Below are 19696 nucleotides of genomic sequence, written 5' to 3' on the forward strand. Positions count from 1 at the left end.
AGCACAGCAAGCAATGGCGGCAGTTTGTTCCCGCAGACGAGCGAGCTAAACCCCCTGGATGTCTTGGCTCACACCGTCCCTTATGCCACCGAAGATGATCAAGAGAAGAATATCGACCCTAGCTTCCCTGGCCTGCTGACATCAACTCCAAAACTGGACGGATCAGCTTTCAGGAAAAGAGCGCGGATGAGGGTATGTCTACAGAATATATTAATTGATGAAAATTGGGCTGTCTGCACTCTCAAAGTGCATGTTGTTGCCAAATGTATTTCATATGCTGTAAACCTAGTTCATAGTTGTTAGTTTCCTTTAATGCCAAACAAACACATACCAATCGTTGGTTAGAAGGCGATCGCCGAATTCGTCCTCGCTTTCTCCCGTGTCGCTGGCTGTCGTGTCATTTTCGTCGGTTTCGCTTGCATACGGTTCAAACCGATATGGCTCAATAGCTTCAGTTTCTTCTTCAATTTCGTTTTCGCTACCTGCCTCCACACTACAACCATCCGTTTCAATACATGCGTAATCTGTTGAATCGCTTAAGCCGCTGAAATCCGAGTCTGAATCCGAGCTAATGTCGCTATAGCTTGCTGTTCTATGCGCCATGTTTGTTTGTGTTGGCATCACTATGTGACGTCACAGGAAAATGGACGGGTGTATATAACGATGGTTAAAATCAGGCACTTTGAAGCTTTTTTTAGGGATATTGCGTGATGGGTAAAATTTTGAAAAAAACTTCGAAAAATAAAATAAGCCACTAGGAACTGATTTTTAATGGTTTTAACCCTTCTGAAATTGTGATAATGTTCCCCTTTAAAAGCAGCAGAATTTGCCTGTTATATAGAATATATTTGACTTGCGAACAGTATTGTTCCTCTCATATAGGATCTTTGACCCATGTTTTTTCAACATATTTCTTAAAACAGCAGAATTTGCCTGTTATATAGAAGGTATTTGACCTGTGAATGGTAAATGTGTTATACTTGTATAGCGCTTTTCTACCTTCAAGGTACGCAAAAGCGCTTTGACACTATTTCCACATTCACCCATTGATGGCGGGAGCTGCCATGCAAGGCCCTAACCACGACCCATCAGGAGCAAGGGTGAAGTGTCTTGCTCAAAGACACAACGGACGTGACGAGGTTGGTAGAAGGTGGGGATTGAACCAGGAACCCTCAGGTTGCTGGCACGGCCACTCTCCCAACGGCGCCGCCCCAAACAGCATTGTTCCTCTCATAAAGCATCTTTGACCCATGTTTTTTCAACATCTTTCTAAAACAGCAGAATTAGCCTCATATATAGACCATCTTTGACAAGTGTATTTTCAAAAGATTCCTAAAAACTGTCCTGTTACATAAAGGATATTTGATTCATGTAATTGTAGTAGGTGCTTAAAAACAGCAATGCTAATATCATTGTAACCCGGATAATAATCCATGTGTAGTATAAAGTACATTGGATAAATTATTAGAGATGCTTTAAAATGTAATATCGGAAATTATCGGTATCGGTGTTTTTATTATCGGTATCGTTATTATTATTTTTGTATTAAATAATTTTTATTAAAAAAACCAAGATACACTTACAATTGTTGCACCAACCCAAAAAAAACTCACTCCCCCATCTACACTCATTCACACAAAAGGGTTTTTTCTTTCTGTTATTAATATTCTGGTTCCTACATTATATATCAATATATATCAATACAGTCTGCAAGGGATACAGTCCGTAAGCACACATGATTGTGCGTGCTGCTGGTCCACTAATAGTACTAACCTTTAACACTTAATTTTACTCATTTTCATGAATTACCAGTTTTTATGCAACTGTTTTTATATTGTTTTACTTTCTTTTTTACTCAAGAAAATGTTTTTAATTTATTTATCTTATTTAATTTAATTATTTTTTTTAAAAAAAGGACCTTATCTTCACCATACCTGGTTGTCCAAATTAGGCATAATAATGTGTTAATTCCACGACTGTATATATCGGTATCGGTTGATATCGCTATCGGTAATTAAGAGTTGGACAATATCGGGATATCGGAAAAAAAGCCATTATCGGACATCCCTATAAATTATTATAAAAGTTAAAAAGCTAATTCATTGTATTTCATTTATTGATTCATTAAAAAAAATAGATGGTTCAGTAAAAATGGTTAAAAAACATAGTTACAAGGTAAAAAAAAAAGTGAAATACATATTTGTTTTATTTACTCTATGGCAGGGGTCCTCAAGTACAAATCTTGAAGGTCCACAAATTATTTTTTTTAAACAGGCTGGGTCCGTTTATTATCGGTCAAGCTTATATAGTAGCAGGAGGTAGGTAGTTTAACATTTTCTTAAAATTAACAAAAATAAAATAAATATCCAATAAAATACATGAAATATTTTCTTTGAAACAAAAATAAATAAGAACTTTGAAAAAATGTGTCCTCTGCATTTGACCCATCCCTTGATCACCCCCTGGGAGGTGAGGGGAGCAGTGGGCAGCAGCGGCGCTGCGCCCGGGAATCATTTTTGGTGATTTAACCCCCAATTCCAACCCTTGATGCTGAGTGCCAAGCAGGGAAGAATGCTGGTATGAGCTTTTAAACATAACCCGTTAACTGCTGCCAATCAAATGGTGAATAAGATACTCTTTAGGGTTCATATGTTTGTAAATCTGACTGTGATGAAGTCAGTGCCTCACCAGCCATCAACCTCACCGCACGTTACTGCTCTGTTGCTATTTGTTGTTGTGTCATAGATTTAACAAAAATCTTGCTTGATGTTTCATATGACTTTTTCAGCCTCGTGATTTCTTTTTTTCTTAGCTCTGAATCATGAGGAAATGTCTCTTCAAATTCGCGGTGCTCTTTCAGATAGTGACGTTTCAGATTTTCACTTTTCACCAGAGCAACAGTACTGTTGCATATTAGACACATTGTTTCTGGTACTTGCAGTAGGTAGGATGAAACATATTGCTCTGTCCATTCTTCCTTGAAACGTCGGTTTTCCCTGTCCACCTTTCTTTTACCAGCCTGAGCCAACTTGGAGCATGCCATTGTGATTTGATTCACATTCAGTGACTGACGAGCGAACAGTTAGCAAAGTAGCGATACGAGACAACTGTGTGCCTGCAGCGTAAGGTTCCATGCACTGTGCACTGCACATGTGTATGACCCAGGTGGTAACAGCCTATCAGCGCGTCGTTGTGACAGAGATGACAACCCATACCCCGGAATCAGCCAATCAGAGTGGCGTTCTCTCGCTCTCACTCCGTCTCTCTCTCTGAGGAGAGAGAGAGAGAGAGAGAGAGAGAGACGGAGTGAGTGAGACACGAGAAGTGTAAACGAAACGTGGAGATATTTGACTAAAAACAACAAAGAACGTTGACTTGCACTAGCGATAACTCACAGATGAATACAATTATTATATTTTTTTTATAATAATTATAATTATAATAAATAAATAAAATAAATAAAAAAAATTTTTTTTACTATAATTCGTGCTGGGTCCGGACGGACACGTCGCTGGGTCCGGACATGGACCGCGGTCCGCCTGTTGAGGATCACTGCTCTATGGTATTTGTGGAGAAATGTTTTTTCAGATTTCTTTTAAGGTCCTTGAAGGGGACGTGGGGCCGTGTGTAGAGAAAGACGAGACAAGCGGGACGCTCGAGAGACAGCAATAGTTAAAAGTTCTTTGTTTTACAACTTTCAGCCAAGTTTTGTGCCATGGTTTGTCGATAAGAGAAGCAATTGTGAGTGGGTGATTAGTGTGAAAAGACAGTAGTTCCAAAGAGGAGCCGTGGACTGTGCTTTTGGCGCTAATTAGTAGCACATCGAGCTTGTAGCAAAACAACCTCGCTCAAAGACGGTACGCTGGATGTCGTCCACACGGGGGGAATCACGGAGCTTGCAGTGGGTCGTTACCGAACTGGACAGCGAGACAAGACGCACTCTGAGTGCCCGCGACGCTCAGAGTACCTCTGGCTACGTGGGAGACGGAGAGGAGAGGTTTTGGACTGGAAGGTACAGCGCACCTGTTCCGCCTTTGAAGTCACGCTGAAAACTGGGAGCACGCTTTGTTGGGAAAACACGAGAACGACACGGAGCTGGACAGGACACGTAATTAACCCACTGGACACAAGGTACTTTTCTTTGTTTTATTCTGCTCTAAGAGTGACGCGACTGATAAGTTTTTGGTACCATGAATTGATTAACGTACGTGGACCCCGACCTAAACAAGTTGAAAAACGTATATTTGCGTGTTACCATTTAGTGGTCAATTGTACGGAATATATACTGTACTGTGCAATCTACTAATAAAAGTTTAAATCAATCAAAAAAAAACAACGCACATAAGCATCATACAGGCCTGCAACGTATTCGAATGCCGGCTTTGATTGATTGATTTATTGAAACTTTTATTAGTAGATTGCACAGTACAGTAGGGATGATGTTTGATAAGAAATGATCGAGTTTGAGCCTATTATCGAATCCTCTTATCGAACCGATTCCTTATCGATTCTCTTATCGAGTCCAGATAGGTTGTTGTATATGGAAAAAAACACAATATTTGGTTTAACAAATCACTTCACATTCTCTACTGCTCGCTAAATAGTATTACCATATCTGAGTTATTGTGCAGAAATGTGGGGAAATAACTACAAATGTGCCTACATTCGTTAACCGTGTTACAAAAAAGATCAATTACACTGATACATAATGTTGGATATAGAGAACATACAAACACTTTATTTATTGAGTCAAAAATATTAAAGTTTGATGATTTGGTAAAATTGCAAACCGCTAAAATGATGTGGAATTAAATGATGGAATGGATGAAGTAAAGGAGTTAAACTTTGTACTGATATAATCCAGTTTAAGAGGTTGTTCAAATGAATAGTGCTTACAAAGTACAAAGAAGAAGAATTATGAGAAATACTTACAACCTTATTGAAAATTAGATATTCTTCATCTCAGTATATTAATAATGACTGAAATAATTAATTACATATTACAAAACTGTGGTATATACTAATTCACAGATATTTTATTATAAAAAGGTCAGTAAATGATGTATATATTTGTCGGATCATGTTTTGTTTAGTTATGTTCTGTTAGTTTTAGACTTCCTTAGTTTTGTGAACTTCGGGGGTTTGTTTTAGTCACCATGGTTACTTTTGATTTTTCAGCTGCCTTGTACGCGCACCTGTTGCTCATCAGAGACTCTATTTAAGCCTGCCTTTTCCGGTCACTCGTCGTGCTTTTTGCATTTGCAACAGTTACGTTGGCATTCTGGTTTTCGAGCACATGATTCCTGTGCTAAGTTACATTAGCTTCTAGTATTCCTGTGCTAAGTAAGTTTTTGCTTTAGCTTCTCGTGCAAACGGCACGCTTTCCTTTTGTTTCGTTCCTGTCTGTTGTAATGTGTATGATTTATGAGAAATAAATCATCTCCTACCTGCACGCTTTCGTCCGGAGGCGTCAGTTTTGCGTCCCGGGAACGAACCGCAGCACCCCACCGTGACAAATGACTGAGCTACGTGACGTCATTTCTTGTGATGTCCTACGGGGAATTTCTTGTCGGGGCGGGATTCGTTCCAAGGGATTCGAATAAAGAACCAACTCTTTTTCTTTACTATAGTGGTCACGATAACGGGTACCGGTTCTCAAAAAGGGATTAGAGTCCGAGGACTTGGTTCTTTTCTTATCGAACAACCGGAAAAACCGGGTTCGAGCATCATCCCTACAGTACAGTACATATTCCGTACAATTGACCACTAAATGGTAACACCCGAACTTGTTTAAGTCGGGGTCCACTTTGATCAATTCATGGTACAAATATACACTATCGGCATAATACAGTCATCACACAAGTTAATCATCAGAGTACATACATTGAATTATTTACATTATTTACAATCCGGGGGGTGGGATGCGGAGGGGGTTGGGACGGGGGGATTCGGTTGGGTTGCTATCAGCATACTTCAGTCATCAACAATTATATCATCTGAGAAATGGACATTGTAACAGTGTAGGTCTGATTTCGTGGGATATGTACAGCGAGCGGTGACCATAGTGAGCTCAGAAAGCATAAGAACAAGCATATACATTTGATTATTTACAATCCGGGGAGGTGGGATGTGGTGGGGGGAAGGAGTTAGGCTAGGGTTGTAGCTGCCTGGAGGTGTTCTTTTAGTGAGGTTTTGAAGGAGGATAGAGATGCACTTTCTTTTACACCTGTTGGGAGTGCATTCCATATTGATGTGGCATAGAAGGAGAATGAGTTAAGACCTTTGTTAGATCGGAATCTGGGTTTGACATGGTTTGTGGAGCTCCCCCTGGTGTTGTGGTTATGGCGGTCATTTACGTTCTGGAAGTAGTTTGACATGTACTTCGGTATCAGGGTGGTGTAGAGGATTTTATAGACAAGGCTCAGTGCAAGTTATTTTACTCTGTCCTCCACCCTGAGCCAGCCCACTTTGGAGAAGTGGGTAGGAGTGAGGTGTGATCTGGGGTGGAGGTCTAGAAGTAACCTGACTAGCTTTTTCTGGGATGTTTGGCGTCTTGATTTGAGGGTTTTGGAAGTGCTGGGGTACCATGAGGTGCATGCGTAGTCGAAAAAGGGTTGAAATAGAGTTCCCGCTAGAATCTTGGTGCTTTTGTTGACCAGAGAGGAGATTCTGTTGAGAAATCTTGTTCGTTGGTTGACCTTTTTGATTACCTTGGTTGCCATTTTATCACAGGAAAGATTAGCCTCTAGAATGGAACCTAGGTAGGTGACCTCATCTTTCCTGAAGATGTTTGACGCATGTGTTGTCTACAGATTTCTAGAATAGCAGAATGATCCTATTTTATACAGGATCTTTGACTTGTGTTTTTTAAACGGGTACCTAAAACCAGCAGAATTCTCCTTTTGTACAGGATCTTTGACATGTGTTTTTTAAACGGGTTCCTAAAACCAGCAGGATTTTCCTTTTATACAGGATCTTTGACTTGTTTTTCAACAGATCCCTACAAACAGCAGAATACATCTGTTATATAAACAATCTTTGACTTGTGTTTTAAGTAATTCCTTACAAACAATGTTCTTTCATGAAGGATCTTTGGTGAGTGTTTTTCAACAGATTCTAAAGACAGCAACGTTGTCCTGTTATATAGAAGATCTTTGATTCATGTAATTGCAATTGGTGCTTAATAACAGCAATGTTCCTATCGTAGAGGATGTTTGACATGTGATTTTCAACAGATTCCTGGAAACAGCAGGACTTTCCTGTTATATAGAGGTTCTTTGAGGGGTTTTTTCAACAGTTGCCCTGTGTATAGAGGATCTTTGATTCATGTAATGGCAGAAGGCGCTTAAAAACAGCAATGTTCCTCCCAAACATGTCTGTGGATGTTCTCATTCATCCAGGTCATTGTCATCTCAGGGCATTCAATCGACCACAACTAGACAGTACTTCAATGCTAACGAGGGGAAATTACACTTCAACGACTGTCATAAGCTTTGACAGTAGGATTGTTTGTTTGCTTCTCAAAAGTTGTTTTTCTCACTGCGATAGGGCAAAACCATCCTTGCCCAGAAACACTCTCCTGGTTTTGGAGTATAAATATTTGGGGTTTTGGCACCAGCCGCTAGACTAGATCTGACCAATCTAAGTCTTAGACTGGATCTGACCAATCTAAATCTTAGACTGGATCTGACCAATCTAAATCTTAGACAGGATCTGACCAATCTAAATCTAAGACTAGATCTGACCAATGTAAGTCTTAGACTAGATCTTAACCAATCTGAGTCCATGAACATTAACTGATGAAGCCTACTCGGAACATTCCATTTGCGATCGATTGAATGCCCCGAGATTCCTCCCAAACCGGATCTTTGATTTGTTTTTTTTCAACAGATTCCTAAAAGCAGCAGAATTCTCCTGTTATTTGACTTGGGTTTTTAGTGTGTCCTTGGAACTAAAAACCCCTTTGTGCTCCTCAAGGGTCCTCCAGGTACTCACGACAGAGATTAAGGACACAGTGACGAGAATTGATGAGGCCTTTTGAAAAGACGGAATGCAAATGACTTCCTTTTTCTAACCAGGTAATTGCAGCTGTTATCTGATTGTAAAGGTGCTGTGGTCAAGTACTGCACTAAGATGTGTTCAAACGTAAACATCCTCTTCTCAAGCAGGGTTAGAATATCTTTCCTTATCTTTTTTTTTGCATTTTTAAAAATACTTTTATCACTCATGTGTTGATTAGTTTTGGATATGTTAAACACATTCAGGAACATCACATGGTTTACATTTGCATAATCCTACATGTCCCAAAAAGAGTAGGAAGAAGCAGAACTTATTTTTATTATGATTTATTATTTAATCATATCCCTTCTGCTTGTTCACTTCCTCTGTTTGAAAGTTATCGTGTAATAATCAAGTAATAGTCATAAGTTAAGGACGTATGCAGTAGTGAAGGAAACTAATTACCAGAGGTGGGACCAAGTCATTGTTTTGCAAGTCACAAGTAAGTCTCAAGTCTTTGCCCTCAAGTCCGAGTCAAGTCCCGAGTCAAGACAGGCAAGCCCCGAGTCAAGTCCAAAGTCAAGACTGGAAAGTCTCAAATCAAGTCCTAAGTCCTGCATTTTGAGTTTCGAGTCCTTTCAAGTCCTTTTAACCACAGACTAATATATTAACACAGATTGTGTATGCTTTTCAAACGCTGTATTTATTTATTAAAACAAGTGCATTTTAAATTGCAGGAAAGAAAATTGTGCTGACATTGCACTTTATAATAGCACTATTAACCAGTCATTTTAAACATTAACTCATTCCTTTACAGAACAAACACATTGAAAAATAAAGTGCAAATGTACTTATTTGTACAAAAGTGTTAACATTGAAAAAACATGACATATACGTGAACATAACAAAAAAGTTGTACTTTTTATATGTCAGGGCCCTATGCTGCATTGCATTTGCAAAAGACCAAATTAGCCAAGAGTCTGTCAGTCATTTGTGCACGATGGGGGCGTAGTATGATGCCACCATGGCTTGAAAACTCGCTCCACTGGAGCACTGGAGGCAGGCACTGCCAAGACTCTCATGGCCACTAGGAACAGTGAAGGAAGAGTCTTCATGTTCAATGCCCAGAACAAAAGGGGGGAGAGAGTTGTTTTGGGTTGGTGCACTACTTGTAAGTGTATCTTGTGTTTTTTATGTTGATTTAATTAAAAAAAGAAAAAGAAAAAAAAAGATTTCTTGTGCGGCCCGATACCAATCGATCCACGGACCAGTACCGGGCCGCGGCCCGGTGGTTGGGGACCACTGAGGGAAACAACCAACAGTATGTCAGAAAGCTAGCTAAAACGGTATACATATTCATAATATAGTATACATTTTAACTGACCTTTATTTTACTATTTTTGTCTTTTTTTAGGTGGCTAAAATACGCGGTGCTGCTGACCGCCGTCTAACGTTACGTGTGATATATTGACTAACGTAACCCTGCTTAAAAAAAATCACTGAACAAAAAGTATGAATAAGGTAGTGAACTGCAACAGATTCCCGTGTTTGCAATAACGTTATAACGTTAGCAGTGAGTTTACAGCCTCACTGATTTAACTACACAGCAAATAAAAGTCACGTTACTTAGCCAATAAACGTTATCTTACATTCAAAACTTACCGTTCTTTGTGCAACTTCAAATGCCGAACGAAGTTGGAAGTTGTTGCCTCTCCATCAGTAATTTTCGAACCGCATGTGTTGCATACTGCAAACCGTTTTGTGTTGACCACCTCGTAATTTTTATACCCAAACAAAATTATTTTAGGTATAATTTTTTGTTCACTGGCGTGTGGTTTGGACATGTCTTCTTCGTTGGTTGTCCTGCAATTTGATTGGATGAATGCTGTGTGATGAAAACAAAGTAGATCTAATTTGATTGGCTGTTGTACTGAGAGCACACCAGCTGACACACGCAACGCTGATAGACAAGTACACAATGAAAAATACGGAGCGCTCCCGAATAACTTTTTCATCTTTGGGTTTTGGGGAAAGTAGCAAGTCATGTCAATTCAAAAGGCTCAAGTCCAAGTGAAGTCACAAGTCATTGATGTTAAAGTCTAAGTCGAGTTGCAAGTCTTTTTACATTTTGTCAAGTCGAGTCTAAAGTCATCAAATTCATGACTCGAGTCTGACTCGAGTCCAAGTCATGTGACTCGAGTCCACACCTCTGCTAATTACAATAAAAGGAAGTACCGGTAGTTGAAAGTTTCAATTATTACTTTGTAAATATTGAACCAAATTTGGAGGAAAGGATTCTAGATCCAGTTTAAACTGAGGACTTCAATAACAGCATAGATAGAAATCCCAACTCCATATTCCTCACGAATGAGACACAAAAGGAAATAGTTAAAATTGTGAATAATTGTATATCCAAGACCTCACTTGATTGTAATGGAATTGATATGGAAACGATAAAACAATGTATTGTAAATTTCAGACAATAAACCGCTATGTTTTTCCTACACTTTGTACCTCGCGGCTTATAAGACAAAGCGGCTAATTTATGGATTTTTGTATGCTGACGGCCATAATAAAAATAGTTTACTAAAAAAGCAAATACATTGAAAAGGTGTGTTATTGTTTGTGCTATGGCGCCATTTACAAGTGTCGGTGTTCGTATTATTAACTCACAACGACATATTGTTTCAGTTTCACAAATTCCTCAGTAAATTCACCAATACGTCACTGTGGAGTTATTGAGTCTGAAGAACTAGCTTCTTCATCTAGTGGGTCCATGACGATGACTTCTGTTTTGTTTCATCAACTGTTTTACTGCCGTGTTACAGACACCGTTTGGAAACAATTAAGGTATGTAAATAAACATTTACAGAATCTTATTGTGTAGCTAACTAATTTTACAACATATATATCTGCGGCTTATAGTCCGGTGCGGCTAATATTTGAATTAATAGTTATCCCCCTAACATTTAAGGGGTACAACTAATATACCGGTGCGCTCTATATACCGGAAAATACGGTAACCTAGGAGATTTCAGAACCTTTAATGTATATCTATAACCTATCATTTCACACAGGCACATTCCCAAATACATTAGAGCAAGTTGTACTGATTTGGAAGATTGGAGACAAACACCAATTTACAAATTACAAACCTGTTTCTCTACTTTTACAATTTTCTAAAATTTCTGAAAAGCTATTTAATAACAGATTGGACACATTTCTAAACATAAATTACTCACAGATAAACAATAGAGATACAGAGCCAATGTTTGAACATCGATTTCATTAATTTAAATAACGGAAGAGATTACCAAGAGTGGTAAGAGTGTGCAGTAGCAGTGTTTATGAATCTAACTAAAGCATATGACACAATTAATCACAATATTTTATTTAAAATATTAGAACGGTATGGCATCAGAGGGTTGGTCTTGAACTGGATTAGAACTTACTTAACCAACAGGAAGCAATACATGAAGCATTGCGAACACATGTCTACAACGCTAAATATATCCTGAGGCGTACCACAGGGATCAATACTGGGACCAAAATTGTTCAATCTTTATATAAACGACATTTGTAAAGGTACAAAGGACTTAAAGTTAGTACTATTAGCAGATGACACAACTGTGTTTTGTTCAGGAGAGAACACACAGAAGTTAATACAAATAATAACCGAAGAAATTAAGAGATGGTTTGATGAAAACAGACTATCTTTAAACCTTTTGTGAAATTAAGATGTTATTCAGTAACAGTAGAGGAGAAAGTCAAACACAAATACAAATAGACGGAATAGACATTGAAAGGGTAAATTAAAACACATTTTGGGTGTAATCATTGATGATAAAATGAACTGCAAATCTCATATAAAAATATACAACATAAGGTGGCAAGAAACATGCCAATAACAAACACAGCAAAATATGTATTGGACAAAAAAAAAATCACTTCACGTTCTCTACTCTTTGCTAGTGTTACCATATCTGAGTTATTGTGCAGAAATATGGGGAAATAACTACAAAAGTACACCTCATTCACTAACTGTGTTACAAAAAAGATCAGTTAGAATAATACATAATGTTCGACTTAGAGAACAAACAAACCCTTTATTGAATAACAAATATTGAAATTCAATGATATAGTGAATTTGAAAACAGCTAAAATTATGTACAAAGCAAACTATGACCTGCTACTGAAAGAACAATTATTCTCAACAAAAGAGGAGAAATATAACCTTGAGTGTTTTTTTAAACATGTGTATGCACGAACAACTTTAAGACCTTTAGCATATCAGTATGTGGAATTAAATTATGGAATGGATTAAGTACAGAAATCAAACAAAGCACTAATGTGATTCAGTTGAAGAAACTGTTCAAACTCAAAGTGTTTACAAAGTACAAAGAAGAAGAACTATGACAAACATTCAGAATTGATTGAAAATGAGATAATCTCATTCATCTCGTTATGTAAATTACGACTTACTTTACTAGTATATTTGTATTATTTATGGAGTAAATTGTGTACAAATTGAGAACAGAAAGTGAAATAAAAATGATAGCAATTACTATGAAAGGGAAAAAAGGGGTAGAAATAAATAAGTTCTGCTTCTTCCTACTCCTCTTTGATCATGTTAAAAAGAGAAAGTGGAGACTGTGATGCATCATGTTGTAATTGTATCATGTGGAAAACAAAGTTTACAGAATGTAAATGTATGATCAGAAGGATGACAGAAGGAGCACAGGAGGAGGAACAGATCATTTTAATATTTAGAGACTGGCACATAACAGGTCTGCTATCTGACCAGCAGGGGGAGCTATTGCCATAAATATAACTAGACAAAACAACAGAATGGTATAAAGAAAGATGCAGAGAGTAGAAGAAGAGGAGCTAAAGGTGTCCTTCAGTCTTCATCGCTGGACAGACATTACCCTGACTAACCACAACGTGAAGCAACAAACCCCACGTGGAGAAGAAGACGGTCGGCCATCATCATCTATTCGGGAGTGGAGCGCATGGCGATGGTGTTGCCATGGCGACGAGGCTCCGACTCGTGGAAGTAGGCGTATGAGTGTGAATCAGCTCTCCGTACCTGACTGTAATCTTCACCGTCTGACTATGTTCTGACCCTGCCAGTGTTTATTTGCGGCGAGGGCGACCATGCAGAGCCAATCGGCTGGCGAGGCCGCGCATTTCAAGCAGAGGAGGAGGCGCAGGCCGGGCTAGGCTATCTAGTCGTGCACATTCAGCTGGAAGAGGGGGGTGATGAGGGGGGGATGGGGGATGTTTGGTGGAGGAAAGCAGAGAAAATGTTACTCACCAGACAGCTGCTGGACTCCAGGCTGGTCATGTGTGCTTAACAACTGGCTCTGGATGGTCTCCACGACTCGCTTAAAGCGTCGGCTGGGTCCTACACACACACACACAAGGCGGAAGGCTAAGTATGGACAGTTAAGACAGACAGTCTGGGGCAAACAAAAACAACTTTTATGAAGCCGAGGCAAATACGGTGGAACGTCTACGTATATTTGTGACCTTTTCGTTTTATAAGTGTCATCGCGCCAAATATTTCTTGGCGCACCACATTGTGCATGCTGCTTGAAGCCATTTGGATGACATCACTTCCCGTACACACGGGCGCGGCCATTTCGAAGAGCTTCGACGGCGAGCGTCACTTCTGACGTGTTTATTTCCACAACTGTCATACACTATATTGCCAAAAGTTTTTGGCCACCTGCCTTGACTCACATATGAACTTGAAGTGCCATCCAATTCCTAACCCATAGGATTCAATATGATGTCGGTCCACCATTTTGCAGCTATTACAGCTTCAGCTCTTCTGGGAAGGCTGTCCACAAGGTTGCGATTTTCGACCATTCTTCCAAAAGTTCCTTTCACTGGAACTAGGGGGCCAAGCCCAACTCCTGAAAAAACAACCCCACACCATAATTCTCCCTCCACCAAATTTCACACTCTGCACAATGCAGTCCGAAATGTACCGTTCTCCTGGCAACCTCCAAACCCAGACTGGTCCATCAGATTGCCAGATTCTGATCGTTTGGATGGGTGGCCAAATACTTTTGGCAATATAGTGTACCTTGCGCCGGTCAGAGCTGTGTCAGCCTTAGAGATCACTTTGTGTGATCAGAAATGCTTTAAATGTGTCCAAACTCTGTCTTGCTGTATAGCTTGGGGTTGCTAAACAACCACTTTGAGCTAGCGCTTTAGCCACTTAGCCTTTTTATTTTATCAGAGAAGGGGGATTTGTTCCGCAGCAAGTCTTTAATTGTGATGAGACCGAAAATTATGCCACAGCGGACCTTTATTACAGCGACGGGGAAGGCACTACCGGGACACAAGCTGATGAAGGATTGTCTCACACAGAGAGTGTGTGCTAACGCAAGTGGCGACTACGTGAAAACAAGTATACCACTTCAAAACTCCCAGAGTGTTCAACAATGCCACAAATATTTCCAGACACAAGATAAAATTATTTTCCTTTTTTAGTTTTTGGAGCGCACCAACGAGACGTTTGTGTGTGTGTGCATGTTGACATTAAAGTTTGCTGCAATGTTGTAGTGTGGTTTGGATAAAAAATAATGTTGAGCCCCCTTGTTATGTTGCCTTGATATACAGTATATACAGGTATACATTATAGTGTCTTCAAAGTGTGCAGTTCTTTTTAAATAAAAATAGAGACTTTTGTCGAGGATAGAGCCAATTTATTTATGTTTACATTGATTCTTATGGTGAACTCTGCTTCACTCTGCAAACTTTTTGGTTTGAGAACCGTGTTGAAGAACCAAGTAAGTTCATAATTTGAGGTTCCACTGTGCTGACTTAATGTACTTTTTGCCATCTATCGTTCTGCCGTCACTTATTCTCCAATAAAATGTGTTACTACTTCCACCTTTCTCAACCGACTTCAACCGTTCCAAAGTCAAAATGCTCCTTATTTATGTTAATTGCACCCTAGCTTGCCAACTTTTATTTATTTGTTTTTTTACCTATTTTTGCAGGTGTACAACTCTAAGTCACATATCTTAGTATTTGACACATGACAATGGTTAGAATACCATCCATCCATCCATTTTCTACCGCTTATTCCCTTTGGGGTCGCAGGGGCGCTGGATACCAATATGCAAAATAATTTTTTACAGGTTTACACCTCAGAGTCTTGGTACTTGACACATGCTAACTGTTAGCATGCTAGCTTGCTTAGTTACTTTCGCTGGTAACTAAGACTTAGACAAACTTTATTGATCCACAAGGGAAATTGTTCCACACAGTAGCTCAGTTACGAAGGATGGAAAAGATAATGCATCCAAGGGCACGAAAAGAGGACAAAAACAAAAGGTATTAAGTAGAATAAAAATGTACCATAGTAGCAATATAAAATAACATATGTAATATATATGTATATTTATGCAACTGATCACAGCCAACCCCAAAACGGCTCGAAAAGAAAAAGAGAAGTAATGAAAACACACAAGCACCCAAGAACCATTAAGAGTGGTTGATGGAAAGATAAGTGATAAAAAAAGCTAGAAAAGTTGAGAAGAATACCAAGAATAAAGTAAAATGAAGGAAGTCAAAGGAGCTACTGACATTATATATATATATATATATATATATATATATATATATATATATATATATATATATATATATATATATATATATATATATATATATTCATATATACTGTATATATACATACATACAGTGGGGCAAAAAAGTATTTAGTCAGCCCCCGATTGTGCAAGTTCTCCCACTTAAAATGATGACAGAGGTCTGTAATTTTCATCATAGGTACACTTCAACTGTGAGAGACAGAATGTGAAAAAAAAAATCCAAGAATTCACATTGTAGGATTTTTAAAGAATTTATTTGTAAATTATGGTGGAAAATAAGTATTTGGTCACTTCAAACAAGGAAGATCTCTGGCTCTCACAGACCTGTAACTTCATCTTTAAGAAGCTCTTCTGTCCTCCACTCGTTACCTGTATTAATGGCACCTGTTTGAACTCGTTATCTGTATAAAGGACACTTGTCCACAGCCTCAAACAGTCAGACACCAAACTCCACTATGGCCAAGACCAAAGAGCTGTCGAAGGACAACAGGAAAATAATTGTAGACCTGCACCAGACTGTGAAGAGTGAATCTGCAATAGGTACGCAGCTTGGTGTGAAAAAATCAACTGTGGTAGCAATTATCAGAAAATGGAAGACATACAAGACCACTGATAATCTCCCTCGATCTGGGGCTCCATGCAAGATCTCATCCCGTGGGGTCAAAATGATCATGAGAACGGTGAGCAAAAATCCCAGAGCTACACGGGGGGACCTGGTGAATGACCTGCAGAGAGCTGGGACCAAAGTAACAGAGGTTACCATCAGTAACACACTACGCCGACAGGGAATCAAATCCTGCAGTGCCAGACGTGTCCCCCTGCTTAAGCCAGTGCATGTCCAGGCCCGTCTGAAGTTTGCCAGAGAGCACATGGATGATACAGCAGAGGATTGGGAGAATGTCATGTGGTCAGATGAAACCAAAATAGAACTTTTTGGTATAAACTCAACTCGTCGTGTTTGGAGGAAGAAGAATACTGAGTTGCATCCCAAGAACACCACACCTACTGTGAAGCATGGGGGTGGAAACATCATGCTTTGGGGCTGTTTTTCTGCTAAGGGGACAGGCCGACTGATCCGTGTTAAGGAAAGAATGAATGGGGCCATGTATCGTGAGATTTTGAGCCAAAACCTCCTTCCATCAGTGAGAGCTTTGAAGATGAAACGTGGCTGGGTCTTCCAGCATGACAATGATCCCAAACACACCGCCCGGGCAACGAAGGAGTGGCTCCGTAAGAAGCATTTGAAAGTCCTGGAGTGGCCTAGCCAGTCTCCAGACCTCAACCCAATAGAAAATCTGTGGAGGGAGTTGAAAGTCCGTGTTGCTCGGCGACAGCCCCAAAACATCACTGCTCTCGAGAAGATCTGCATGGAGGAATGGGCCAAAATACCAGCTACTGTGTGTGCAAACCTGGTAAAGACCTATAGTAATCGTTTGACCTCTGTTATTGCCAACAAAGGTTGTATTACAAAGTATTGAGTTGAATTTTTGTTATTGACCAAATACTTATTTTCCACCATAATTTACATATAAATTCTTTAAAAATCCTACAATGTGAATTCCTGGATTTTTTTTTCACATTCTGTCTCTCACAGTTGAAGTGTACCTATGATGAAAATTACAGACCTCTGTCATCATTTTAAGTGGGAGAACTTGCACAAATGGTGGCTGACTAAATGCTTTTTTGCCCCACTGTATATATAGTCGAGTTTTCTGTGGTTTCTCCGTTATACAGTATGTATATATATATATATATTAAAAAAAAAAAAAATATATATATATATATACACACACATATGTAATGTATAAGCGCCTTAGAGTCGCATATTTTCTTCATCGATGCTATCTGGGGCGTCGCGCTGCCTGTTAGCATTTCAGTTCGGTTTTAGCTTTTCAGCATTCACACATAATTTCTCCTGAAATTGCAAAATCTAGTTCTGTGGCTCTTAAACTATTTACCCCAAGTACCAACTCAGAAAACACTTGGCTCTGCAAGTACCACCACAATGACCAACATTAAATTACAGTAGCGCAGTAGGCCCAAGTGTTCATAAAAAACACAGCAGAGGATTTAATTTATTATTTTTGGCCACTGTAACATTACACACAGTTTGAACAGTAACACTGTTGGAATATAGGAAAATAAAACACTGTACTTTAAACAAGTGATTATTTGGCGTACTACCACCATTGTTTGAGAATCGCTGATCTGGTTGTTTTACCTGTCACCTCACACTGTTGGCATGGATAGATTATTTGTACTCAACACATCATCTTGTTGGTCAATTAAGTGAAATCAGATCATTTTAGTGGTCGGGACTCAGACATAAATGTTATATTTCCTGTTAAGCTCAGTTCAATCCATATCTACCCTGGCTTTTGCAAGTTTGTGTGTGTGTGTGTGTGTGTGTGTGTGTGTGTGTGTGTGTGTGTGTGTGTATTTGTGTGTGTGTGTGTGTGTGTGTGTGTGTGTGTGTGTGTGTGTGTGTGTGTGTGTGTGTGTGTGTGTGTGTGTGTGTGTGTGTGTGTGTGTAAGCATGCTGTGTAAGCCGGCTCTGCTCAGGCAGGGTGGAAGCAAATCTTATCAAGCACTCACAATGTGAAGACTTGTGAAAATCCTTTTTTGGCAGCACATTTGATGACAGTCACCTCTGGAACCAGCGCATCTAAGCATGTGCTCCCCACATACTACACTCGAGGGCCACATATTAGATTGAAATGAAAACTGTGAGAAACTAAATGAAAATGAAAACTCAGTTTTTATCTGCTCAGTTGGAGGAACGCTGTAAGAAATATTCCAGTGTGTTAATATGTATGGTGCTACACTGTGTGACAGTGTGGACAACGAAGAACTTGTAATAGTGTTTTGGAAACAAGTAAAAGTAATTAACGATCCCCTGATTGTACGATTTAGGAACCACAGACCAAATAGAAATATTTTTTGGTGTACCAACATTGTCTCTGTGTATGAACATTCATTGTGGTTGTCAACAGCATTATTATCCACATAAGAACACTGCAATAAATGAGGCGCGTCCAAAATTGAGTGTATGGTGAATAAATAATAATAATACTGTATTTTCCGGACTATAAGGCGCACTTACAATTATCATTATTTTCTCAGAACTCGACAGTGCACCTCATAACCCAATGCGCCTAATGTAAGGAATAAGTTTAGTTGGGCTTACCCACCTCGAAGTTATTTTATTTGGTACATGGTATAATGATAAGTGTGACCACCAGATGGCAGTCAAACATAAGAGATAAGTGTAGACTGCAATATAATGGGTCTCAAGTAAACAACACCAACGTTTTAAATGTTCCAATGAAAATATAGAACATTACACACGGCGCTCAAAAATCTATCAAAATGTTTAAGTACGTCTTTGGTAAGCTATGAAGCCTTGAAGTATTGTCGGTGTATTAAACATACGAGTATTATTATGGTGAGTGTATAAGTGAAGTGAATTACATTTATATAGCGCTTTTCTCTCCTGACTCAAAGCGCTTTTACATGGTGAAACCCAATATCTAAGTTACATTTAAACCAGTGTGGGTGGCACTGAGAGCAGGTGGGTAAAGTGTCTTGCCCAAGGACACAATGGCAGTGACTCGGATGGGGGAAGCGGGGATCGAACCTGGAACCCTCAAGTTGCTGGCACGGCCACTCTACCAACCGAGCTATACCGCCCCACACATAAGGTAAGACATATCTGGCGTTTTGTTTCGCAATATTATGCAAAAGCAACTTTTCTTACCTTCTGGTACCCGCTGATATGTATTTGGGATCTGCATAAATCCTGAAAAATTGTGCGCGTCTGGCCGACGCCGTAGTCGATAAGCTTCTTCTATTTCTCTCTCTTATGTGACGTTCATCCTCCGCTGTTGCCATTTCTAATATAAAGTAGTGTAAAGTTCTAACATATCTGTCAGTAAACTCGCCATTAAAGCGCTAAAACATACCTGCGTAGTGAGTTTACATTATTCATCCAAGGAACTTTAGTTATTAGAGCGTTCCGGTCGGACGTTTTTTTACGGGACACATTTTAGGTGTGGTTGTTTCCGGAT

The 19696-nt window shown here is 39.3% G+C and overlaps 1 protein-coding gene and 1 long non-coding RNA gene across 8 annotated transcripts in view; one reads left to right on the plus strand and one right to left on the minus strand.

Annotated features, from left to right (window-relative positions):
* The window catches only part of brsk2a (BR serine/threonine kinase 2a), a 521979-nt gene that overhangs the window by 3146 nt on the left and 499137 nt on the right, over window positions 1–19696 (minus strand). For 6 of the 7 annotated variants that reach the window (XM_061969996.2, XM_061969998.2, XM_061969999.2 and 3 more), the window contains one exon: window positions 13316–13405. In XM_061969996.2, the coding sequence (XP_061825980.1) occupies window positions 13316–13405 (90 nt within the window). Of the gene's footprint in view, window positions 1–12659; window positions 13245–13315; window positions 13406–19696 lie in introns of those variants that run through there. The other variant, XM_061969997.1, reaches the window with a different exon arrangement.
* On the plus strand, window positions 3624–12922 carry LOC133612526 (uncharacterized). The gene is made up of 3 exons (XR_009816129.1): window positions 3624–4131; window positions 7978–8078; window positions 12803–12922. It is a non-coding gene; the product is annotated as an uncharacterized lncRNA (long non-coding RNA).

The sequence above is a fragment of the Nerophis lumbriciformis genome, linkage group LG10 (genome assembly GCF_033978685.3).
Source record: "Nerophis lumbriciformis linkage group LG10, RoL_Nlum_v2.1, whole genome shotgun sequence".
NCBI lineage: Eukaryota > Metazoa > Chordata > Actinopteri > Syngnathiformes > Syngnathidae > Nerophis > Nerophis lumbriciformis.